We start from the raw sequence: 27,280 nt of genomic DNA on the forward strand, positions 1-27,280 counted from the left end.
CTTTATTCAGTTATGCTACCTGGGCAGATGCACAAAGCTAAGACACTAATATATCCTATTAAAGCTTTGGCTCGGTGTGATCTTCAACACATGTGCCGCTTCTGTCCTTTTACTTTTATCATGTCTTATTTACATTACTATGGACATGTCTCAAATATTATTTGCATCTGTAATACATTGACTTCTAAATGCAGGATGACCCAGAATGTGCAGCCAAACACGGGCAGGTACCAGCGTCTAGACTGGAGTTTCTCATTATTCCAGAGGCTAGCGATGAAAAGGCATCAGTATTAATATTCAATATATCTAAAAACAAACCATCTGGGTTAGTAATGAAAAGAAGAGCTTCATAGCAATTTTAAAAAAAAGGACTAAATCCACCTCCAAATATTAAAATTGTTGGACTGAACTGCTGAATCAGATTTGACAGGTACAGCTTGGTGCTTCCTGCTGTCATGTTTCAAATGTTACTCTTAATAATGAGAGTAACTATATTTGTGTGGGGCCGAACATGCAGCGCCGCAGTGAGAACGACTGGTTACCTTCCTCCTGCGCTGTGCGGTGTTGGAGATCTTGTCAGGTGTGACTCCCAGGTCAGACAGGACCTTAGCGATTCCTCGGGCGTCCACACCACAGTTAGGAGCTACATTGGTCTCACACCGCCTGTGCACATTCATCTTACACACTGCAAGGACAAAAAAACACACACAAAAATGGTTCAGGTTAAACGTAAGAAAGCTGTCTGACTTTCTTTCTGGTATTTCACTTTGGAAAGGTTCAGCTTAGTCTCTAAAATTGATTTTGTGCACAAAACAGCAAAAATGTTCTCAAACTATGTATCTCAAAATGTTAAACCTGCATTAACTGAGTTTTTGGCCACTGAAACAAGTTGTGAACACAACAGAAATACAGTATCAACACCTTTTGATAAGCTGATATGTTGTTGTGAGCAAACAGTTGGTTATTTACGCATCCAGCAATTACAGATTGATATTATCATTCATTTGGAGCTGTGTTCTTGTCCACATGGTGAATGTAAGTCCAATATCCACTCTCTTTTAGCTCTGTATTTGGTCTCTATCAACTCCTGAGGGAAATATCTGGCTCTTTAGCTGCTAAACGCTCCACTATGTTCACCAGCTAGTTGCCAACTGTGTCTGTTTGTCATTTGGTGCTGAGCAGGTAGTGTAAAGTGGGTTTTGGAGCTTTTTCACTAAAAGCAGCTGCCTGCTGTGTTAGAAAACTATGCTACGAGAGCACTGAGAGTGAACCAAAACGTTAAAGTTACAGTCGGATAGCAGAGCAGAAGAGTCACTAATAAGTCTCTGTATGTTCATCACTACAGACAACACCTCTGACATTACACACTGTCATTTAATACATTGTTATTATAAAAAAAAAAAATTATGGACGCTTTTAAGAAATCTTTTAGAGGAAAATCCTGGATCTGTTTCAAAAACGTCCATCAAGTTTTTGAGATATAATGATATGTAAGAAACAAAAAGGACCAAAAACATCTTCTTAGTGGAGATAAAAACTGCAATGAAAGTCATTTATCAATACAGTTAATTGATAATAATAAATAATAACATAAAATGGTGCTACATTGTGCCTTTATAAACTAAATTAACATTTATATAAACATATTTTTTTTACAGTACTTGTGTCCCTGAGCAGCTCTAAATGTCTCCCCCCGTGAGATCAAACTGTAAATTCCCCACTGTACATGAACTCACCTTTGCACTGCAGGCCCTGCCTCATGAGTCCCCACAGCAGGGAGCCACAGTGGTCACAGAAGGTGGGAACCTTGTAGTTGTGGATACTGAACTTATGGGGCATGTTAACACTGAACCGCTGTGAACCCACCTACAGAGGGAGACACACACAAACACAACAAACACAACAAGCACACACACACACACACACACACACAAACAGTGTTACAAAGAGGTCACTGTCGCATTATCGGAGGAATAATGCATCTGGCTGAAGTGTTAATACACAGTGTTCCCATGTTACCTTAAGAGACCCAGATTTATTAATGTAGAGGATGAGTATGACATGCAATAAACAGTTTATTAACAAATAATGAATGTTGAAGGGGACAAATTCATCTGTATTTTTAAAAACTGAGCTGAAATCCCTTCATTTCCGCTCCATGTGTCTTTGGATGTTTGCGTGTGTGTGTGTGTGTGTGTGTACCTCCTCTGGTGTGTCCTCCTGCTTCTTCATCCCAGCACACTTGGTGATGATGAGCTCATGGCAGCGCTTGTGGACGACACACGTACACACTGGAAGCACAGCGTCAAACATCAGGCATAAATTTAAGTCTAATAAAGTTTGGGACATCCAACATGTTAACAGCCTTCATCCACTCAGGCAGCAACAGATTAACAACATGCACTTTATCAAAACAGAGCTGAGTTTTGTTTTTTTTTAATGATGTGTCTATTTTTCCTAAACAGCAGATATGAAGAATAAATAAACTGATAACATCCAACCGACCAATCTTCTCTTCTCTAGTGATTGTGATGTAATACTGTTGCAGCTAGTGATGCATTGATCTGATTCGCTGGTTTAGTATCCGTGACAATACTGACCTTATTAAAGGGACTGGGTATCGGCCAGATGTGACCAACCTAAATTAAGTGTCAATATAAAAATGTAACGATGCGATTCTCTAAAACAATATAATTAAAATCTACAAAAGCCTAAAAAGAGTGTGTGTGTGTGTGTGTGTGTACCAACATCTCCATTTAAGTGTTAGTTGCAGCCTCACACACATATAGAAGAATGATCCCAACAAGATTAGAGTTTTAGTATTGAAATCTGTATCCAGAGACAAATTATGTGGTCCCTCGTTGTACCTTATACATATTAAATCACCATCACTAACATTCTGTCATCATTCATGTCCTTTACTAAACTTTCAAATATAAACTAGAAGAAAGAATGACACTGATGTGACTTGACTATGACTTCCAAAATGATCAGAATTATCAATATTTCTATATTTATATATACCATAACTATTATAGAGGAAGCATAACCCACTCAGCAGACAAAACATTGAAATTAGACAATTCTGCAAAAACCTGGATTATATTTAATGCTGATGTTTTTTAACTAATCATTTCTACAGTGTGGTGAAAGTGTGGTTAAGGTTAGGCGACTAAAAGTATGTGAGTGGTTAAGCCGACATAATTTGTTAGCGGTAACTATGCGGAAGTATTTTAAAGTGCCACCGACAGACCAATTAGATGCTGGCTCCAATTATAAAAGCGTCCACTTCCCTCTTAAAATGCTAAATCTTTTCAACAAGTCATTATGGCCTAAATCATTAAATTCAGGCCATCTAATAAGTGTGCTGCTGGTCATTTTGGAAATGATTTCTCCGTTAAATAAGATTTGAAGACTCATAATAGGCTTTGATGTCTGCTGCGTGGGCGTTAATTGGCAGGTTGTGAGCCCTAATCCCCGGCGCTAAAGCTGAAAACATTAGATGCCCGTCCACCACACCCTTACCTCTCGCCATGTTACATAAACTGCACAACTTCCTGCATCTGCTCTGATCGCCAGCAATGAACGTACATTGTGTGTTCTGCAGAATTTGTCCGATATAACTGTAATTCTTTTTTTTTGGAAGAATGAACATTTGCATCCACTGAAGGAGAAGAAACACATGCTAAGAATATGTACGACTGGGTTTTTAATACTGTTATGTATTCTTGTGGATGTCGGTGTAACACGGTGCATCTGTGGCTCTCGGCGATGGTGGCTCGCGACCAAATCACAGCTGTCATTCAGCAGCGTGTAGCCTAATCCCTCTTATGTTCTAATGCTTAAATAATAGATGATGTGTAATGTTACTGGAGAAATTGGAGTCCGCCAGAGAAAAGTACTCACCCTGACACTGGTATCCCTGCTTCCCGAGCACGCCCCTATCAGATCACAAACACACAGGAGTCAGCGTTTCAATCAGGTCGATTTAACGTAACATCACAGCAGGTAAGGCGTGTCGGACATATGTGTGTGTGTGTGTTTGTGTAAGCGTTTCCTACCAGATAAAATCTCTGCAATGTGAGCAGTAGGTAGGTTGTCTCAGGTAGGTGGCCATGAACTTGTGTCCGTTGACTTGATGGACGCGTCTTCGGACCGCCCCCTGCCGCCGGCGAGGACCGATCCTCTCTCGAAACACTCGCTCCTCATTCTCATTGGTTCCTGAGGCTGTGGGGGGGGGGGTGAACACAAGACACAAGTTTATCAATCAAGAGAGAATCAAACCGAATAAGTTTTCGATGACACACATGACAGAGCTACGGATGCTTTATCACGCCCATCAGTTTTATTTCCTGAGATCGTTTGTACAAATAAGGACCATCTGCATCATGTTGCTCAAGATGTTTAATCATTCAACGGCCTCTCATTTTCCTTCCCCCACCCCTCCCCTCCCTCCCTCTTTCTCACAAACACCCCGCACCTACCAGAGGCCTATGCATACGTACGTGTGCGTGCTATTTATACTTCCATGTGTGGGCACTAAAACGAAGGACAGCATATTAAAATACTCCTCCTCAGCTAGTGCCATCCAACCAGCCGTTCCCTTCCTCTCTGCATCTCCCCGGAAAGATAAACGCTTTCCGAGGGTAACCTTAAGACAAGAGAACCACCTCCACTCTCACTCCCACGCACACTCCTTCTCTCTGCGCTCCTGTCCTAGTTCTCCTTTCTTTCATTCTCCCTCTCCCTCTCCGTCTCTCTCCTGGGTGCGTTATAGATGTGGTTACTGCTGAGCCTCTCCAGAGTTCGATTACAGACAGGCTGTCTAGGGAATGTGTGTGTGTGTGTGTGTGTGTGTGTGTGTGTGCGTGTGTGTGAGAGAGAGAGTGAGAGATAGTGGGAGTGCATGTAAGTGGAAGTGTGTGTGCGTTTGTGTGATGGTGGTGTTGGTGAGACAGAGGGGAGAGACGGCTAAACAGGCCATTACTGGGATCACTTTGTTTTACATAATACATCATCCATCTGTCCAGGGGCCACACACACACACACACACACACACACACACACAAACATCACACACAAGCATAACAACAGTTAAGAGTGATTGTCGTGGAGACAGACGTACTCTGGACCCACTGAATGACCAACTGGGAGACAGCTGTCTAAAAACACACACACACACATATACGGACAAACAGACACAAACACACAACGAATCAGCAGACAGTGAAGACAGAATAGAGACGAAGCAGAACTACAGATGGTGATATGAACAAATATGACATTATAAAAATGAATAACAATATAACTGTGGCAGTAATCCACTCAGAAAGTCTCCTCAAATACTGGATAAAATTGTACACAATTTTGTACAGAGCTGCAACAATTAGTTGATTAATTGATTAGTTGTCAACTATTAAATTAATCGCCAAATATTTTAATAATTGTTTAATTTTGAGTTGTTTTTTTTAAGAAAAAAATGTCCAAATCCTTTGGTTCCAGCTTCTTAAATGTGAATATTTTCTGGTTTCTTTAGTCTTCTATGGCAATAAACTGACAAAACTCAACATTTGAGGTTGCATGTTGGGCTTCTGGGAAACAGTGATGGACATGTTTCACCATTTTCTGACATTTTATAAACCGAACAAGTAATCGAGAAAATAATAGACAGATTAATTGATAATGAAAATAATCGTTAATTGCAGCCATAATTATTCTGGTTAAATAAAAATAAAACTAGAAAAAGAAAATGTTTCTGATAAAAAAATAAAAAAAACAGCTGATACGTGAAATGTTTTACGATTATTATTCTTTGGAGCTTTTTAAAAGGAGGATGCTCTTAAAAGAGCTGAGGTTGTGGTCAAGGTTGTAGCACTGAAAGGAAGTGAAGTGGCTCCTCAGATGTTGAATAAAATACATCTGTTGAATTAGATACAGGTGATGTTGAATAAGAATAAAACTAAAACTACATGAGGCAACATTTTCTGAAGATTTACAGTTGATTTAAGACATTTCGAATGTTTTAAAATTTTGAACCTGTGAAGTTTTTGTAATGGCAGTAAAAACTGAAGATGAAGCTCTTAAAGAAATAGAAGCTGTAGCTGAGGTTGAAGCACTGAAAGGAGTTGAAGAGGCTCCTCAAAAGGTAACGCTTTATTTTACAGGTCCTTTGATTTTATATTAATTTTCTGAGTAATTTAGCAGGTATTTAACAGTTAACTTTTAGCACATTTTATAGAGAAGGTGGTTCAATTTGGCAGAAATTATGAGAAAAAACAGAAAAAAGTGTAAAAAAAGGTTTCAGTGTGTAGTTTTGTGTGTCAAACTACATACTAGCATGTTAGGTTGTTTCTTAAAACTATACAAACCAAACACTGGCTCTCTGGAGTTTTGCAGCCACCGTAGGTTCTCCTGAATGCTTGGAAGCGGGAGGGTTATTCAGTCGGTCGCTAGATGCCACTAAATCTTACACATTAGTCCTTTCAATGCAAATTTGTAGAGATCAGAATTTTGCAGTGAATGTGTGTCAATAATTTTTTAAAAATACAGTCCTTAAAGGTATTTAATCTGGATATATGGGTTTTTTATTGTATTGTTTTAAAATGTTTTATTCCCTTTTATCTATTTTATCTGTCACTGTCCTTCATCTGTTTTTATCTTGTTCTTATTTTATTTTTTATGCATTTTATTGGTTTTATTACATGTTTTATCTTTTATTGGAGTGCGTTAGTCTCAAACTGTTTTTACTGTTTACATTTGTTCTGCCTTATTATCAGCTTGTCAGTCATCTGTCGAGCACAAACATGTAGGAAAAGTGCTTTAAAAATAAAGTTTGATTGATTGATGAAGATGTTGCTTTTGAAAAATAAGAAGCTTTTCTTTAAAAATGTTTTTTTCCCAAAATTCTTATTCTGGCCACTCAAGTGCTCAATAATCATCTTTGAAGCTTTGAAGAGAATATTTTAACGGAAGAGAAAAGGATGGAGAAACAGGGTGCAGGGAAATCAGAAAACAAAGACTGCAGATGGTCAGATTAGGTCAGATTATTGTTATTCACTTCCTGAAACCAACAGATGCAGAAGGATGGAAAGGAGAGGAGAAAAGAGGAAAAAAAAAAAACTGGAGAGGAACACGTCCTTCCAGCCTCTGAAGCTGTATGCATACAACAGATTGCACCAGGGGAAAAAAATAAATAAATCTGCTAAAAATACCACCTCTTCCTCTAGTTCTCACCCTCCATCTCTCCATCCTTTACTCCTCTCCATCCCTCACGTCAGCACACACACACACACACACACACACACACACCATTTGTTTTTATCAGCATACATTAACTTGACGAGCACTCAAGCCAGATGAACTCGGAGGAAGTTCAGGAGTGGGCGGAGAGTGGGTCGTGAGGTTACATCGGAGTGTCCAATCATCGATGAGGAGGGCAAGACACGGATGCCTGAGTCTGCATACGTGTGTGTGTGTAATCCATGGCTCAATCTCACCTACTATTTTAAGAATCTACTCCATTTCTCTTCGCTCTTTACTGCTCTCTTGATCCATCTACACAGAGATATACTATACTCTATTGTTATACTGCTGAGCTTTCTCTTCTGGACACTCCTCTACACAGTCACACACACACACAGACACACACATACATATATGTGCACGCTTTCACTGGAAGGCAGAGGACTGTTTCTATTTATAACCAGGTGTGAAGATACACAGGTGCAGGTGAAAATCACTCTTATCAGGCGGCATGTGAGTGAGCGAGCGTTCCCGTCTGTGTGCGGAGAGGCTAATTGAGAGAGAGACGTTCCGCATGTTTCCACGATTAATCAATACAAACAAATAGAGGAGAAGGAAACATGGAACAAGATAGTGAAGAAAAATAAGTTCTACGAATCCTGTTGAGTAACTTTCTAGGAAAACAGGAAGGCCTGAGCCTTCATGTTTGACCTCATTTTTTTTTTTTTTGTTATAGTAATCTTTCCATCTCACTCTGTGGCCTCTAGTTTCAAAGCAGCAGACTGGCAGTAATGGGCAACGCTGTATGTACAGTGTGTTATGTTAAAGCTGCAGTATTTCTAATGTTTGAAATGTGCTCCAAAGCGTATCTGGATGTAGAGAGGCGTTGTCAAAGGCTTCTGTGACCCAGGTTCATTGAACAGCCTGGCAGCAGTACAGAGATGTTTACTTCTCTTTGTTAAGGTCAAAACTGATCCATTTTTACATTTAAGAGGAATAAAAACACTCTAAACACAACCGCCACCACTTTTCCTGACCCAGAATCTACAAAAATTTCTATTTTTGTGCAGTTGATACATATTTTTGTACATAGAGGGGTAAAATTTGACAAGTATTTATAAAAAAAACAGTCAAAAATCACTATTCAAAAATGTTGTTGCATTCTTCACATTCAATAACATTCATTGACTTCTTTATGGCTGTTATGTTCTTCAGTTTTAGGTAACGTATGACCATAATATAGTGTGATTGTGAATGTTTTTCTCCGTAAACAAATAGCGTAAATCCTAAAGAATACACTCTCTCTGCTCTCTGACAGCTTAAGTAAGGATTAATCACCCATTAAAGGACACACATTATGCACATTTTACAGGTCTATATTTTTATTCTGGGGCTCTACTGGAATATCTTTGCATGATTTACAGTTCCTCCTCTCAAACTCCTTATTTAGGCTAACTAATACTGGTCCTTTATGCAGCCCCTCAGTTTAGCCTCTGTCTGAAACAGGCCTGTCTCTTTAAGGCCCCCCTCCTGATGAGCTGCTCTGTTCTGATTGGCTAGTTTCCAGAAGTTGACTTTCTGCAGTTACATTAACAATAGTACAGTAGTAGGATTACACTCTTTTTTTCTTGTTCTTTGCACAAAATGGAAACTTCTCAAATACATCCGTACATGTTGGAGCCAAAATCTGATCCGAAACATAAAAGTGGACAACGCAAACAACCTTAGCAACAACCTTAGCAACAACCTTAGCAACAACGGGCAGTTTTATGGGCAGTTTGTGGGTAGAAAAAACATTGCAGGGAGCATTTCTACATACGTTCACCTCAAGTTTTGGAACTTTGACGATGTTTAATATAGATATCTGACATCATAACACTGTGTAAATAACACAAAATCCCAAAAAGCTTGATATGTCCCCTTAAATGACTGATAAGGTGACGAACCCAGAGAATTATCACCCACTCTTCAGTTCCCCTCAGTTCTATGTAGTGTTTCTCAGCTCGTTTAAACTTGTTTGGGTTTTACAGCCCACATCTTTGATGTTTTGGCTCACCCTCGCTGCTCTCTAATCAAACCCATTTCAAGCCACAGAAGGCAGCTGTTGCAAACTAAAAAGCTCTTATAGTCCACTGAACACTCAGCACAAAAAAGGCAGACGGTTAGCAACTAGCTGGTGAACATAGTGGAGCATTTTGCTGCTATAGAGGCAGATATTTCCCTCAGGAGTCGGTGGAGACTAAAAACAGAGGTAAAAGGAGAATGAATCCTTGAAATAAATACTACTGTTGCTCTGTGTCTGCTGGATGTGTAAATAGGCAACTGTTTGCTAAAAAGTTCACTACATCGACTTAACAAAACATAATAAGTCAATATTGTATTTACAGCTTTAAATAAGCCACAACACTAACTAAAAAGTTCTGTAAGGAGCTTCAGGTGAATATGATTTGTTTGTCTGGAGGCTGATGGATCTCAGATTTCAAATGAAGTACGTTACACTGAGATGAGGTGATTTTAGTAGCTGAGACGGCTGATAGAGGAACAACCAACCAAAGGCCTGAGTGAATGCATGTGTGCTTTGATGTGTTTTTTTTTTTTCTTTCTCTCGCCTTCTCTTTTGTTTTGTTTGTTTTTTTTGTTGTTTTTTTTTGTTGGTAAAAGAGTGTGTTGCATATTCTTACCCTCAGTGGAAGATCCAGACAAATCAATGACCACGTACACCTTCCCCTCTGGCTCCAAGTCAATCTGAACAGACAAAGAAAGCGAGAGAGAAAACAAGAGAGTAAAGCGGGTGAGAAATAACACAGCTGAACAGTGAGTGCAGCGGGGGGGCTTTCCTCCAGCAAAACAAACACACCAGCGCACTTGGAAGAGGTCATTATCTTCACCAGCGTTACACTCGCTTCATTATCAGCGTTAACATCACCATCTTCAGCATCACATCATCACAGATCCCCCGTTTACACCTGGTATTAATGTGTTTTTAATGACATCTGACCACAGACTTTTGACTTTGCTTTTGCTCTTTTTCTCAATTCTGCACTTATGATTGGATTTTAATTTGCAGATTAGGCGGGCGGAGCTGGCGGATTTCTCCAGAAACAGGACGCCCCGAGACACGAAGGAAGCACCGGTGCTGTATGTGCTCTACTTCTTCTTCCTTTGCAGAGGAAGTCGTCCTCTCTAGCTTTTTTGCTGGACTCTCTTAAGCCAGCAGGAAGAGGTGAAGTTAGGAGAGATTCAACTTGCTAGGTGTTTTTTTTCCCATTAGAACGTGGTCTCTCCGATCGCGACGTGTTCAGCGTATATTTACAGCTGCATTCATATGTTTTTTTCCTTATTCAGATATACAGATACACGTTGCATGTTGATAGCAGGTGGAATTGAGGTCACTGCTGCCTCTACTAGTATCACCATCATCCTCATCTTTATTACCCATGTCATCACCTTCCCCACTATCCCCACTATCATCATCATCATCATCATCATGCTTTGTTGTCAACTTCAACTCAACTGCATTGTTGCTGCACAGAATCACTGCTAGCTTAATTCTAATTGTTAACACATGTGCAGTGTTTCCCCTACATTTTTTTTTTTCAGGCCTGGTGGTACGTACCGAAAAAACCCTAAAGAGACGAGGCACTCAACATCGCATCAAGAGTTTCCAAGGCAACGACACAGAGGTTGACTCACGTTTCTGAGCAGCGCCGCACAGAGGCTCCCGAACGCAAATGATTATTGATTTCTGAATGATTGGATATTTGGCGTTATTTTTGGCATTAAAGAAAAGATTTTCTTGGCCCGGTGGCCAATCAGGCCTGTACAATCATAGGGGAAATACTGCATGTGTGTCACATATTTATGTTTTAGCTATCTATTTTTTATATGTGGATACAATTCATGATACCAAATTGGGCTGCAACTAACGATTCTTTTCATTATCCATTAATCTGTTGATTATCTTCTTGATTAATCAATTAATTGTTCGGTCTATAAAACATCAGAAAACAGCAGGGAACAAAAAAAAAATCCATCCCAGTTTCACAGAGCCCGAGGTGACGTCCTCAAATATCTTGTTTTGTCCAACCAACAGTCCAAAACCCAAAGATATTCAGTTTACAATTATATAAAACAGAGAAAAGCAGCAATTCCCCACATTGGAGGAGTTGGAACCAGAGAATTTTGGCATTTTTTTTTGTTAAAAAATGACTGAAAATGATGAATCTACTGTCAAAATAGTCGCTGATTTATTTTCAGTCGACCGATAAATCATTGTAGTTCTAATACCAAATACTAATTCATATGCACAAATGACTCCCTGTACACACATTTATAGACAGAGGATTTTGGAAGTGCGAGCAGAAATCCAGCAGCAGCACATTTTTGTCTCGTCTCGCAGCTTGTTTGAGCAGGAAACAGGCCGGCAGGAGGAGATCATTTTCATACAGACATTACTAAGGTATGACATTAACTTTCTGCATGTCATCAAAGTTGATATTATTAACCACAGCGCCGATAAAACGCTTTAGGACTGCAAAATAAATTTAATAAGATACTAAATATATGAGATATTGTGTTGGCTGAATCCTTCCTTGACAAAATGTTCTGGTGCTGTGAAGAGTTTACAGCCAGCAAATTTGCAGCATTGCATGTTGGACAAAGTAAAGCTTGCGGAGTCTCATCCAAACCTCGTATTTTTTTAGAACACCACTGAGGCCGATCCTCTCTGTCAACAGACTGTAAAATGGTAAGAAATGAAATGTCCGTTCTTACACTCAGGGACGTTAAAAGTTGCCAAAAACACAAGACTAGGCGTTGGAAGATAACTGAAGAAGCAAAGCTGCTGAAATAGGGAATGATGTCACTACTTGATATACAGCACCTGTGTCATAATCCATTAATCCTCCACATACAGGACATAAGTTACATAAAGTAAAAGTGACTCAATATATCAAAAGCACAGCTGATTAAATCATCAAATTTCTCATTTATATACACACACACACACATACATATATATATATATATATGAATATTCTGTGGTTAAAGACAGTTTAAATTACAAATCGTAATGAGTCCTTTCGTCACTCTGTGTGAGCAGGTGTCTTCAAGATGGAGGCTATTTCATTCTGGGAAACTTCTTAATGCACACGGAGTAAAAATAAATGTTCCTGCTCAAGCATCACAAGATCAGCAAACATACAATCTGCATACACGCAGGCTGATTCAACAAAATAATGACATCACCACCCTCCGATATATGTGCAATTACAGAGATTAGAGAGAGTGCAACAGAGAGCGCTAGAGAGAGACGGGCGACACAGGAAGAGAGAGACCGAGAGAGTGCGAGAGAGAGAGAGAGAGAGAGAGAGAGAGAGAGAGAGTGAGAAAGAGAGGTTTAAATCCTTAGTTAAGCTCTGGGACAGCAGCAGATCCTCTTATGCAACAGACAGACTCACACACACAGCCAACAACACACACACACACACACACATACGTGGCCATGCATTGCTGAACATGAGACACAAAGATTGCACACAAACAAATGTGAAACAGCAAAATACCATACTTCCCACCCACCTCCCCCTCCCCCTCCTCCTCTACCACCCACCATCAGATACACTGCGTGCATAACATGCAGCTACAGCAGCGACGGCACAACATCATGTGGGAATTTACAGCATTGTGATCCAAAGGACATATGGAACCTCGGGCAAACGCGGTGAACTTACTTCTGATATCAGATTGTTTACGAGCCAGAAACAAATAAGAGAAGCAACATAACGCCGGTGTAATTAGTCAGTTATCGTCTAGAAACAGATTATTTAGATTTAGATGTATAAACTAACACAATTTAGAGAACTGAGGTGAGAAACGAAAGAAAAAGGCTGCAGGTTGGAACCAAATCAAAGAAACAAATATAATAAAAAGAACATGAACACTGTTTAAACAGGTTGGATAAATCTTATGAATGTGAGGAAAAAGTCTGAGCTGAAATTAAAATTACAGAGAGAAAATGTCATGTCATGTGAGTGTCTGTTAATGAATGACAAGGACCAATTTTTCTGGGAAGAAGAAACAATGTGTGGACTCATTTTTTTTCAATTTTTGCCTGGTTATGTTCCCTTAAAAGAATAAATAAAATGCTACCGGCTTTATTCTCCTTTATAGTTTAGAAGTCTAAAGTTGGCAACACATGTTAAGAAAGAAGAAACATTAATTTAATTAATTCGTCTTGTTTTATTTGATCATTTATTTCAGCCTGATCTTTGCAAGTACAGAAATAAATGACAATAAACTTAATCTTGAATCTCCTGAAAACTGCTTTACAAATAAAAGTATTTTTTAGAGTTATTATAACATTTTTATTGTGTGATGACCATCAAGGAATCTAACATATCTGAAAGAAAATACAATAAAAGACACAGAGAGTGTCGTACATCTCATCCAGTGTCATTTTGTTGTGTGTATGACACATAACGACTGCCGGGATTTGTGACCTATAAACGCCATCGGATTCTTGATGTCTGCCCTTGAAAACCATGTGCTAATCCTCCAAAATGTAACCTCTTGCATAACAGAGCATCTCGGCGGGATTTTAGCTGAAAGATGTGATTTTGGAACAGAGCGGGAACAAACGGACGGCGCCGTGATCATGACTTAGCGCTCTCGGGTCTGACGCCGGTGGTTACGGGCCACTTGAGTTGTGAGGTGTCTTCAAGCTGTTTTTTTTTTTTTTTTTACTACTACTTCACACTTGAGGATGAATCGGATCATGCCAGTGTTCAATATGATGCCAAAAAAATCTGAAATCAGCACAGACTCTCAATGTTTCTCTAGAACTGGATCTTTGGCAGGATGGAAAATAATTTAATGGCAAAACAATCTACTAAAACCAATAATCCACTGCATTATTTTAGATATGTTCAAGAGGTAAAGCAGGTGTTTTTTTTATGCTGCCACTACTAAAGCTGTTGACTACAACTGCATTATTTACATACTTGTGCAAATTTGTTAGAAGTTAGTTAAAAGAAAAATGCCACAGCACAGCACAGCATTGATTATTTAGTGTCACAGGCTGATGCGGTGGAACATTAGAGCTGAAACGTTTAGTCGATTAATCGACTGGTGAACAGGAACAGAAGATTAATCAGTTGCTATTCATTTCAATATCTTTTTTTAAAATGTAAAAATGCCACAAAGTAGTTGGTTTCAGCTTCTCAAATGTTGTGATTTGATGTTTTTCTTTGTCATACATGATGGTAAACTGATTATATTTGGGGTTTGGACTGTGTGTCCAGCAAAACATGACATTTGAAGATGTCACCTTCGACTTTGGGAAAGTATAACAAGCATTTTTCACTATTTTCACATTTTATAGACAAAACAATGAATCGATTAATTGAGAAAATAATAAGCAGCCCAATGGAATATACAGAAAAACATCTATAAAGGCTTTGAATCCCCTTACAGGTTGGTGCAATCATAGTAAGTCAAATAATGAGATAATATCAAATCAGATCATATCTGAGAAGGTCAAAGTGTAGCTGCATTAAAAAAATATATTAAGAATCAGCAGTGATAGCGTCAGAAATCCTTATTAATCCTAAATAAACAGATGCTGATGTTAGCTATGCAGACATTTCTATGGTTACCGCTTTACTACAGTGTAGCCATGTATCCTAGCAACAGACGTTTCTATGGCTACAGCACTGCTGAACCTTTTTTTTTTTTTTTTTTTTTTATGGGAGCCTGCAAAATACTGTAGCTGTAGCCGGTATATTATATAATAAAGGTATATATTATGTATATGTAAGTATTATATCCACAGACCTGACTGCAGCCAATTTTCAGTATTTAGTAGTTAATAGTTTTCACTGATAACAATTCATATTGAGGATTGTGTATTATTCTGACTAACAGGGACAGTGTTTCTGGAAAGATGCTGTTATGTTTTTCCAGTGTAATTTTTTAAATGCTTTAAGTGCCTCAAACGAAATTTTCTTCACCTCCATTTCACTTCAAGGTGACGGCAGACGTCTCAGTAATGGATATTTTCTAATCCTGGCAAATAAACACAACTCTCTGCAGGGCTGGGTGCCACTGGGGAGCGGGAAAAATAGGAAAATATATTTTTTTCCCGTGACTTTATGGAAGTGACCCTTTAACCTTCACTCAGGGAATTCTGTTGAGATCTGTATTATATCACTTTTCAAGTTGAAAGCACCCTGTAAGACGGTAAATACATGAACATAAAAAAAGGAAAATGTGGCTACGCAACCTACATAATATTTTCTGGAAATATGGCAGCTCATAAACAATAATTGATCAGCTATTGGTACTTAAATATTGTTTGCTTTTGATGTGCCAGATGGGACAACAGTTTAGACAACTGACTTTTGTCACAGAGGACAATTTAACTTGCCAAACACAGGTGTAACTATTAACATTAATTATGTTGAGTGAAACGCTGGTTTCATGGTGCACCAAAATGAAATGAAGGAAATTAGTATCAAATAAGTATAAAAGCACGTGTTCAACAAGCATAAACATGTAGAAAAGCCATATTTTCAACTATTTTGCCCGCAGTGTCCCATCCACTACTGGTACATTTTACACCATGACGGCGGGCTAGTTAAGGTACTACGACACTTATCCCACACAGAAACTGAGAAACACTTATTTGATTTGTATCACTATGAAATCAGGGAGATTAATGGGAGAAATGACCAAACAGGAGAACAGCGGGAGAAAGAGTTAAAAATAGACTCCTGTGAACATTGGGAGTGTTTTGGAAGGTAGCTAGTTCTTACTTTATTTTATTCTATTTTATTAGTTTTGTTAGATTTTTTTTATCTTTTTATGTGCACCAGTCTCAAACAGTTTTTATTTGGGCTGCAACAAATTTTCCTTATTGATTAATCTGTCGATAACTTTCTCGATTAATCGATTAGTTGTTTCGTCTATAAAATGCCAGAAAAATTTGGAAAACGGCTGTTTTCCAAAGACCAACTTGACATCCTCAAATGTCTTTCGTCTCGACCAACAGTCCACAACTCAAAGACATTCGGTTTACTTTCATAGAAACCAGGAAATATTCACATTTGAGAAACGATTAATCGATTAATCAACTAATCGCTGCAGCTCTAGTTTCTACTGTTTACATTTGTTGTGTCTTATTATCAGCTTGAATGTTTTAGAGCCTTTTAGCTCATTGTTTTGTTTCGGGTTTTTTTTACCCGCCTGCTTGTTTTCAGTCACATCTGGCAGCTGTTTTTGATGGAAAAGCTCTGATAAACCCACTGTGCATTAAACGCTCCGCACCAGACAGACAAAGCCTGTGAACTTAGTAGAGCATTCGGCTTTTAAAGAGCCAGACATCTCCCTCAGGAGTTGGTGGAGAGCAAAACAAAGCTAAACAGTGAGTGAATATTGGAGTTTTTGTTTATTAAGTGGACAGAAACTTGACTCCAAATGAATGTTCCCTGGTATCTGTTTGCTAACACATTCACCGTTTCATCTTAAAGTGACAATATGTCAATTTTGTGCTTCCAGCGTGTCCCTCTGCCCGCAAGTGGCCAAAAGATCAATTGATGCAGGTTTAAATATCAATGGTTGTATTAGGCCATTGCAGGCAACGATGCAAATCAATGAGCATGACTGCTTTACGGCAGCATTGGATTTATAAGATTGAGCATCAGCTCAAGAGTTTTCAGGTGTTTAATTCGATGTATTAGTCAAAAATGGCTCATTTGGTTATTCCATGTTCTAGAAAACGCACTGAATCATAAAATGATGTCTTCAAAACACTTGTTTTGTCCGACCAATTGTCCAAAACCCAAAAATATTCAGTTTACAATGATATCAAATAAATAACCATACATTTGAGAAGCTGAAGTGAAGTGAATGTTTGGCTTTTTTTGCCTGAGAAAACTATTAATTGATTATCACAACAGTTTTTCTGTCAACCAACTAATTCAACCGACTAACTGATTAATCGACTAATTGTTTAAGCACTTTTAAAATTACATATACCGTGTGAGGAGATTTTATCCACGTCAATACCCCTGTTTAATGAATTGTAACGTGACTTGGATTTAACCTGCTGTGTAGAGACACACACACGTGCACTGTGTGGCTCCCCGCCCTGGCAACAAAACATGGGAGGACAGAGCTGGAGAATCTAGTTCGCCTCATTAATCTTGTTAGTCCAATTAGGACACTGATACAGCCAAGGAGACGGATAACTTCACAAGCCCCCTCTCTCTCTCTCTCTCTCTTTCCCTCACACACACACACACACACACATGCACAGGAAGCAGTGTGTGTGTGTGTGTGTGTGTGACTGGGGATTTTAAAATGGACTTCAGAGGGAGGTTAGCGTTAAACACACATACAAGCTTAACTCTCTTTGCGTTCGTTCCATCTCCGCGCATACAAACGGGCTACAACGACACACACACACACACATTCCTGATAGAATAAACACACACGCACCATATTGCAGCAGCACAGAGAAGCACTCAACCAAGCAGACAGGCCACTCAAAGCTTGCATTATATCAATACTGTGGAGCTAACCCCCTCCCACTCTTTGTCCATCTAGCTCGCTATCTCTGCCCAACCAGACAGCTCTCTCTGTCTCTCTCAGGAGCGTTTAGTCTCAGTGACAACCTCCCACTTCCATCTGTCAAATAACAAATTTCGGCTTCGAGGGAGCTCGACCGCATTCACACAATAACATGCCTATGTGTGTGTGTGTGTGTGTGTGTGTTTGCATATGTGTGTCCTTCTCTCTATCGGCAACTCAAGCATGTCCCCCTGCACGCACACACACACACACACACACACATGCACATACACAGGAGGCCCATGCTGAGTGAGACAGCGTGAGAGTCATGCATCTTTAATGTAACATCACAGACGGCTAATAATGTAAGAGGAGCTGTGCTGTGTGGTGGTGGTGGTGGTGGTGGTGGTGAAGAGAGGGAGGATGGGTGAGATTTGGTGCTTGCATGCAACATAGCCTGCCATCCAAAACCCCCCCTCCACCCCGGCTCTAGTGACAGGTCCGTCGGTCCAGTAGTAGTGTACAGTAACTACTGTAGAAGGTGGAGAGTTAGATTTAAAAGAATGGACGTTCTCAATCAAAGCACTCGGTCCGTTCAATCGTCTTAGACATCACAATCATTCAAGGCGAGTGTGTGATATCCAGATGGACTGGCAGACAGCCTGAAGATCAGTCAGCGCTGTTGGATCAGTCTAAATGAAAACACACTCTATATCAGCTCAAGCTGTGGAAAGGAAGCCCTGTTGTATAAGGGCTGGCCGATTTGAGGAAAATATCGATTTTTTTTCTGACTTATACTGCGATTATGACTTAAATTGTGACTCTCCAGCTCTGTATATAGAGCTGAAGTGAAACCGTAACTTTCAGGTTCTGCTCCAGAAGTGAGAAAATGTCATTCAAAATGTGACAAAGTGACATTTGTAGTTATATAAATAACTATTAGTGCAGAGCCTTTCTTAACATGTATGTAGTGTTGACCTCTCTCTTTGTTTAGACAAGGATGGCACTAAAAAATGATCTGATAATATAATCATCGCAGGTTAAACGTCACGGCCAGACCATGACTGAGTCGAGGGGTCACGGTTAAGTCCGACATATCAGCAATAACAGCAGGACAAAGAGGGTCGTTTTTAGACAACAGACAGAGTTGGTGAATTATATGTACAGTAATGTGCCAAAGTTTTAGGCACTAAAAGTAAAGTGAGGAAGCTTTCAAATAGAACGCTATGAATAGTTTTCATTAATCAATTCACTTCATACAGAGTTCAGTAAACAAAAGAAACCTAAATCAAACCAATATTTGGTTTGAGCACGCTTTGCCTTTTTAAAACCGCAGCAGTTCTCCTAGCGCACAGTTTTTCAAGGTTGCTTCTGTCTCTTCATGTAATCCCAGACTGACTCGATGATGGGGGAAGGGGAGGAGGGGAGGGGGGGGGGGGGGGGCAAAGGATCTGTTGAAGGACTCCTTGTTCTTCCTGTCGCTTAAGATAGCTCTTTATGACTCCGACTCTATGTTTGGGGTCATTGTCATGCTGCGGAATAAATTTGGGACCGATCAGACACCTCCCTGATGGTATTGTATAAGGGATAAGAATCTAAAAATCTACACAACTTTTGCACAGTAAAGCCAAGTTACAATGACATAAGTATCCTCGCTGCCACACCAGTAAATTTTCATGAGAGCTGTAGTTTTACACATGCTAAAAAATAAATTGTTTAACTGAAAATGGTGAAGGTTTCAACTTCTAAAAGCGAGTTCTGCCAATTCGTCTTAGAATATGGAAAGCAAACCCCAGGAATGCGTTTAATTTCTTCATAAAGAACCGATGAAAGAAACGCTGAATGAGGGATTGCACTGAGTTACAGAAGCTAGTGGGGTAGAGGCTAGCTGGCTTACGTGACGTCATGACTTCAGCTCTCTGTTGGTGATCGACTCAAATGAGATCAGTGTGTATCGAGCACAATCATAAGCATCTCTTTCCATGAAAACTATCAGATAAAGAAGATACAGTTGCTTGTTGTTGATGTCCTTCTTTTTCAAACTAGTCAGAGAAAAGTTAACTTTGCCAGTAAAAAGAAAGCATATATTTTTAAATATACTAATTACATTGACACACATGCTATATCTATTGGTAACAGCTACATACCGTACTGTACATGTCCAATAACTACATTGTAATAATGATAAACTGACATAGCTCACAGTACTGATATCTGACTGACATCCTCTAATGATAACGTTAAAACTGACAGGATGAGCAGCTTCAAGGCCTCGAGTACCAGGTCCTGATTCAGACCTTTTAATGTGATAAGCTTGAGACACTGATATGATGCACTTAATGGTCAAACTGGAAGATTCCAACTACTGTTCATTATCCAGCTGCCGTTTACACTCGTTAACTAGCGAGCTAGCTGCTAACTACATGTCTGAAAATGACATGACAGTACAGAGTGCGTGTTTCATTTCTACTCTGTCCATGGCTAGAATAAAAGTTGTTTGAAGTGCATCTTTTTTTTTTGGGAACATATAAAAATAGACACTCTCCTGAGGTCACAAAAAGACAGAGGGGACGAACAGCGTGCGTGTCACCTGCCGTCCCAGAGCTCTCAAACATCCTCCCGTTTCTTCTCTTTCACTGAGAACATGGACGAAACACCCTCCAGCATACACACACACACACACACACAATCACACACACCAAAGGTTGACCTGATTTGGCATCAGTGGGCAGAGCACCGTGCTTGTCTTTGTGTGTGTGTGTGTGTGTGTGTGTGTGTGTGTATTGTCACTGTAGCAACAGCGCATCTTAAGTCCAGTCTGTCCTACTTAACCAGCAGGACACCAAGGGGTGGAGCCCATGATGTAATTGTCCGGCAACTTACCACGGTGAGGGAATGGAGTCTGGTGGTCGGAAAATGAAAGGGCCAGTGACAATACTGCTGTGACCTCAAGGATGATCAGAATCACATGTTGAAAACAGAAAAGCGGGAAGGCGGGGTCGAGGATTAAGGTGACACAATCCACTTACTCAAACGTGCAATGCTACAATGGTAATGGGTGATATTTTCAATTTAAGCTTGGTATTCTTCAAGGTAAAAAAAAAAAAAAATACCGTAAAGGCCAAATCATACCAGAAAATGGCACAGCAATGTTCATCTACTACTGTAACCAGCAAGCTAATGGCTAACATGCTAACCAAGCCAGGGTCAAGCTAGTCCCTAACATAAAAATATAGTTTAACTTCCAAAGTGTCCATTTTTATGTTTCAGTTAGATTATGTCCATCTTTGCTGTCTGATCAGCGCGTCAACTTGTATTCTTCTGACTGATTGAATGCAAGTTGGGAACATTTGGGAATTCATTTTTGTTCTTCCACCTGACTGCATTGTCTGAATTCTTGCTGAATGTTACCACGACATGAAATGTGATAATTGGTCCAAGTTACAAGCAGTCTGTTGATTTGGCCATTTCATGAGGGAAAGTTAGCTAAAAAAACTAAAGCTAGCTAGAAAACTAGCTAGCACTGGCTAGCACTGGTCAACTAGGTTTCCATCCAAATGTAGCACAAATTTAAGCCGAATTTCCAGAAAATTGGCAAAAGATTAAAATTGATGCTGGCGAATATCAAGAGCTGGGTTGTACGGATAAAAAGTTGGTGCTAATTTTCCAGTTAAGAGGCCAACCAGCAACGCAACAAGAAGACGTAATCAAAAGAGCGCCAGTGAAACATCAAATGATGAACAACAATGTAGAAAACATGATAGAAACACGGCATTTAAGTTAGTTTCATGTATTAATTGGAGGAGCGTCACAGTCATCTCCTAGTTCCATACAGATCTGATGTTTTCGTCTGCAGCTTTTTTTTTTTTTTTTTTATCTCTTCAGTGGACGTTTAAGTCACAATCTTCATGTACATCATGATATATTCTCTACGTGTGTTTCCATTTTGCTCCTCCTTGCGATATTTGGAGATTTTTTCAAATTTTCTGCATTTCCACTCAGCTTTTAGATGCAAATTGAAAATGTGAAAACAGTAAATGAAAATGCATCTAATAACTCTCTAAACTCAGTGTGTCATTAACTCCCCACTGACATTTTGTTCTTAGCATTGTAGATCATTTCATTCAGTAGTTAGCAAGCTTATTAGCAACTGAGCTAACAGGACAAGTTCATACATTTTATTCAGAAGAGTAAAAAAAGAAAAGAAAAAGTATTTGTACAATCAACTCCTGTCTCATAACCGTCTGTAAACCATGCCTTTTTTTGTGAAGCAGTTTAAACTCTGATAAATTGTAGGTTAAATAAAAGCGAAACGGTGCAACACGGCTAATAAGTTACATTAGCCTCCTCCATTTTGGACTCTCTGGTTCTTCGTTTCTTCAAAGGTCAACACTATCAAGATGGCTACACAGTTGTATCTGGCTTCACTTATTGTTGAACCACAACAAATATGTAGCCCGTTAAAAATAGCTTATTTAGGCTTAATATCTAGTGTCATTACAAGTCTGGCAATAAAGGGTCACCATCTTGACGTAATGTGTGAACCCCAAGTAAGAATAGTTTTCTTGTAAAGTAGTAATAAAAGTGATATGTTAGATTTTATTTTAGTATTTTTGTTTAGAAAATGCTAACTCACATAGTTTAGATGTTTTTGTACAATTGTGTAAAATAAAAAATCATTAAAACTGTTTTAATGATATTGAAAAATAGGGCAATGATTGGCTGTCTTTCAGTCATTAATCCTGGCTGTGGTAAGTGTGAGCGTGTGAGCGTGTGAGCGTGTGTGTGTGTTTGTGTGTGTGTTTATATATGTGCATTGATGCTTCAAAGTGTCAAACAGTGGCTGGGTGACATCTGAAGTGGCCCTTGTCCCTGTGAGAAAACATTACACTGTCATCGTGTCTCTTGACTCGAGTCCACAGAAGCTTCCAGCAGCCTCACAGCTCTCGACCTCGAGCCTGAAATATTTACATGTACACAGAGCTTACTTCTACACCTCATCTCCTCCTCTCTCTCTCTCTCTCTCTCTCCTTCCCTCCTTCATCACAAATTTCCTCTTTTGCACAGCCTTGCCCTTCTCTCCTCCCCATATCCCTTCTGTTTCCACCTTCCTCTGCTTTCTCTCTCTGTCTGTCTCGTCCCTGGGTATGCCAATTTCAAAAACCTTAAGATTTAAGAGTTTTTACATCTTTCAGTGCAACCTGGAACTGCTTTTAAGACTAATTTTAGAAATAAAGTGGATGAAAACAGCCTATTTCCATCTTTTTATTTATTATTTTCCTAACAGGAGTCATAACTGCAGATAATATTTCAATTAATTTAGCAGATATGGTGAAAAAAATGAACACATTTTGTAAATTACAACACTGTTGACATACAGTATGCATGGGTGTCATAATATCTAGCAATGACTACCACAATCCTGAAGATCCTTTGTTTAGATCATAATAAATATTAATATAAAACAACAGAGCAAGAAAAATGCATATACATGAAGTGATTGTTATTGTGTTAGGTCTGCTTGGAAACGTTTTAAGCTGGCCCAAGAATAATTTATCTCCAGTCTGTGTTTACTGACAGAACAAACTGCCTCATATTTAGCCCTAATCTCTCTAACACACTTATGTGTTAAAGCAACTGATGTTATTAACATGTGGCTACTGGTCGTCTGATTTATTACGTGGCTAGTGTGCACATCAGCTTTTCTTATCAGGACAATAAAAGATAATGACCGGTCAAAAATACACTATAAAATATTGTTTAAAAGACCAACTCATGGCTGCCAGACAATGTCTTCCTTTACTTCTAAGTCCTCTATCAATATTTAATATAAATGTGGTTATACATATTATGTATGTAAGGTTATATACAACACAACACCAGATGATATGGGAAGAGGGGTGTTTGTTTTTGGCTCATTTGTGGCTCTTTCATGTGATCATGTTCCCTCCTCCCTACTTATTGAATCATGGCGGATGGAGGGGAAAAAGAGATTTCAGTCTGCAGTTGGTTACATCAGTTTTGTAAAAGGTGCCAACAGAAAACCATTAAAGCGGCAGCCAAACAACAAAACGTGACACATCTGTCACAATTTTAACGTCATAAAACATTTCATTTGACTTCAGTAACTACCAAGATCATTTTGGCCGAGACAGTCGAAGTCGCTCTGTTAATTTTTCATAGTCTGCCTACAGCTTTTTATATTTATATTCTGGATGCTACTATAATAGGTTTGGCCTATTTTTATATTCATATTTATACCAAATATAACTCATCAGCTTCATTGCAGGGACTCCACATAAATATTTACAATAACATCTGTGAAAGCAGCCAAATGTAACCTAAACTGCTTATTTTGAAGCGAAAGGTGAAAGATTTGAGCCAAATGGTCCATTGTAATCATCCTTTGCATTGCACAGCTGCTGACATACCATAGTTACCACAGGAATGTACAGACAGTGTTGTTTACAGCGGTATGTGGTTCACCTCTATACGAAGGCGAAGCAAGCCAATTTTTATTTATATAACACATTTCACTACAAATAAACCCAATGTGCTTTATGTTCAAATGTTTATACAAGAGGTAATGTACAGAAAACATAAACTACCGTATGTAGCATGAGAACAGGATTTGGATTCATATGACTGCTCACATAAAATGCAAATACTACCCTTAACTGTGTGCACCCCAACAGGTACACTGTGTTAATGTTGATCTAAGGAGTAGCTCCACATTGTGATGAATGATTATAGGCACATTTTGGTCCACAGCTTTTACTGCAACTAGTGATATTATGGCTTTGACCTCAACCTCAAAACTTTCGCTTTTTGCTGTCAGATAAACAGTTTAGATAACTGAGTTAAACTTGTTTAAACCTGTCTCAGGCTTGATTTTGGTTTGCCCAGGAGACATTGCTGTAATGTTGTGTTGAGCTGAGTACCTGCAAACACAATCTCTACAATAATGCTGGTGAGTAAAATGGAATTTTCTTTTAACGAGTGGCCATGAAGCACAAAGAAACCTTTTCTCTACCTTTGAAACTGTTTCTCTACCTTTGAAGGCCTTGAATTTACATTATTCTGACTTCTCAAAGAACCACCGAGGCACCGTTCTTCGTTGTTTTTCCCTCTCTTCTTACCCACCTCCACCCTCCATCTCCCCCCCAACTCTCACCTACCCGTTTCTCTCTCTCTCTCTGGTGTTTCTGTGGGTGAGAGGCTGTCACCAAGGGGACGGGCTGTCATTGTCACCATGGGGATGGGCTCCACAGAGCATCTCAATTACTGAGTGGGACAATTAATAAGCATCAAAGCCTGGTTAATATTTCACCAGCGGAGCCGAGCAGGAACCCGGCCCACAGCGCTCGGCTCCACCAGAGAGATGGATGGAGGGGTGGTGGAAGACAAAAGAGAACAGGAAGCAGAGAGGATGAGACTAGTGGTGCTGAGACAAGACAGCGAGACAGAGGAAGATAATGAGAGGAGATGAGTGAGGCGGCAGAAGGGTGGAGGAAGTGAGAAAGACGGAGCCGAAGCCTCATGTTCATCTGAACGGCCATTTAGTTAGACTCTTATTTTTATTATTGTACATTTTCCATGTTTAACTGACATCACTGTTCTGCTTTCTGTCATGATCCTTACCAAGTGTCTTTCATTTTTCCCATTAAAAGCTTTTTTGGGAGTTTTAGTTTCACATGTCTTGACTTCCAGGAGTTCTTCCTCTGGGTTTTGGAAAGCACTTAACATAAATAAAGTTTATTATTAGTGCTTAGACAAGTAGTCGATTCATAAATTAATTAAATTAAAATCTAAGGAGAGCACGTCAAAACTATTTTGATTTCAATCTTAAAAAATACCAAAACATTCTCTGGTTCCAGCTTCTCAGATGTGAACATTTTCTGTTTTTTCTCTGTTTTATTTCATCATAAATACAATATATTTTAGTTTCAGCCTGTTGTTTGGATAAAACAAGCAATTTGAAGATGCCACCTTGAGCTTTGTGGAGCTGTGATGATTATTTTCTACTATTTTAGGACATTTTATAGGCTAAAATAATCAACAGATTCAAAAACAAAAATCATCTTTAGTTGCAGACATAATATATTTCATGATTTAGGATATTATCTGGAAATTCAATTGAGCAACTAAATGAGGATGTCCATTTTTGGCTAATTCGGCGTATTAAATACCAGATTTGCTGCTTTATATCATTATAAATTGAACAGCTTTTAGATTTTTAATGGTGGTTAGAAATTGTGATGGGCATTTTCCACTGTTGTGTGACTTTTAATGGGCTAAACAATCAATCAATTAATCACAAAAATAATCCACAAATTATTAGAACTAATTAGTAGTTTGTCTGCCCTGTTTATTACACTGTTATGTTTTATTGGATTTTTTTTTTTTTTTAATGGCCTCAGTCTGATCTATCAATACATATATTAAATGTGCATATTCATTTAACTTAGATGCAGTCTGTGAATGTTTTACATTAGTGCTTGTGGTAAAAGATTAAAACTGTTTTTATTGTAATGTCTTTAACGCCAGCAATCATTTTCTGGTCCCTTTTTATTCTTAAATCATGTATCTTACTTTGAAAAACACAGTATGTAGCGAGAAATCACTCACAAATGAGCAAAATGTTGAAGAGAAAAACTTCATCGATACTACTCTGACAACCTATTACCATCTATATTATACTTCCCTCCATCTCCTTATTGAGTCTGAACTTCACATCCGTCACTCCCCACTGGAGACTGAAGAGTAAATTAATGTAGGAGCATAAGTGTAAGGAAGATGAGAGAGGATGAGGGAGAAACAGGAAGCAGAAGTAATGGAGTAATGCAGGGAGGAGGATGGAGGGGAAGTGGGGGGGGGTGGTGGTGGTGGTGGTGGTGGGGGGGGGGGGGGGGTAGTGTGTCGCTGTGAGGCAGAAGTATTGACGAGCCGGCTGTCTGATCAATGGGATGTGGTCGATCGACAGAGTGATCCATACGCGCTGACCTTACCCTGGATGGCTGGGGGACGAGGTGTGTGTGTGTGTGTGTGTGTGTGTGCGTGTCTGACTATTTATACGCCAATGTATGCTGATATAGTATAAGGTTACATAACCACACATCAATTAAACCCCTCCTAATGGTCCATACTGTTTGGTTTCGCATGCTTTAGTCTATTAACTACAAATCATTTACACTTTTAATTGTATTTATATATATTAACAAGCATTCAATAACATTTTATACAGATTTCCATCCTTCTAGACTGCTGCTGATTTTTATTCATTTCATTATAGCTTCAAGTCTGTGATAGGTAAATTTTCACAATGAGCCTTTGTTTGTCCCCTTTTTTTTTAACATTACATCATGGTCATATGTTAATCCAGCTGAGAGCAGGGTCTGTATAAAAAAAAAACTAAAAAAAACCATTGTGACATTAAAGAGAGTGTCTTCAAAGTAATCCATGCTCACAT

The 27,280-nt window shown here is 39.1% G+C and overlaps 1 protein-coding gene across 1 annotated transcript in view; it reads right to left on the minus strand.

Annotated features, from left to right (window-relative positions):
* Window positions 1-27,280, minus strand: part of prkcea (protein kinase C, epsilon a) — a 41,252-nt gene that overhangs the window by 10,306 nt on the left and 3,666 nt on the right. The window contains exons 2-7 of the mRNA XM_067575575.1: window positions 9,924-9,987; window positions 4,062-4,227; window positions 3,907-3,941; window positions 2,203-2,291; window positions 1,737-1,866; window positions 543-685 (exon numbers count right to left, since the gene is read on the minus strand). Coding sequence (XP_067431676.1) covers window positions 543-685; window positions 1,737-1,866; window positions 2,203-2,291; window positions 3,907-3,941; window positions 4,062-4,227; window positions 9,924-9,987 — 627 coding nt within the window. The remainder of the gene's footprint in view (window positions 1-542; window positions 686-1,736; window positions 1,867-2,202; window positions 2,292-3,906; window positions 3,942-4,061; window positions 4,228-9,923; window positions 9,988-27,280) is intronic.

This window comes from Thunnus thynnus, chromosome 20, assembly GCF_963924715.1.
Source record: "Thunnus thynnus chromosome 20, fThuThy2.1, whole genome shotgun sequence".
Classification (NCBI taxonomy): domain Eukaryota; kingdom Metazoa; phylum Chordata; class Actinopteri; order Scombriformes; family Scombridae; genus Thunnus; species Thunnus thynnus.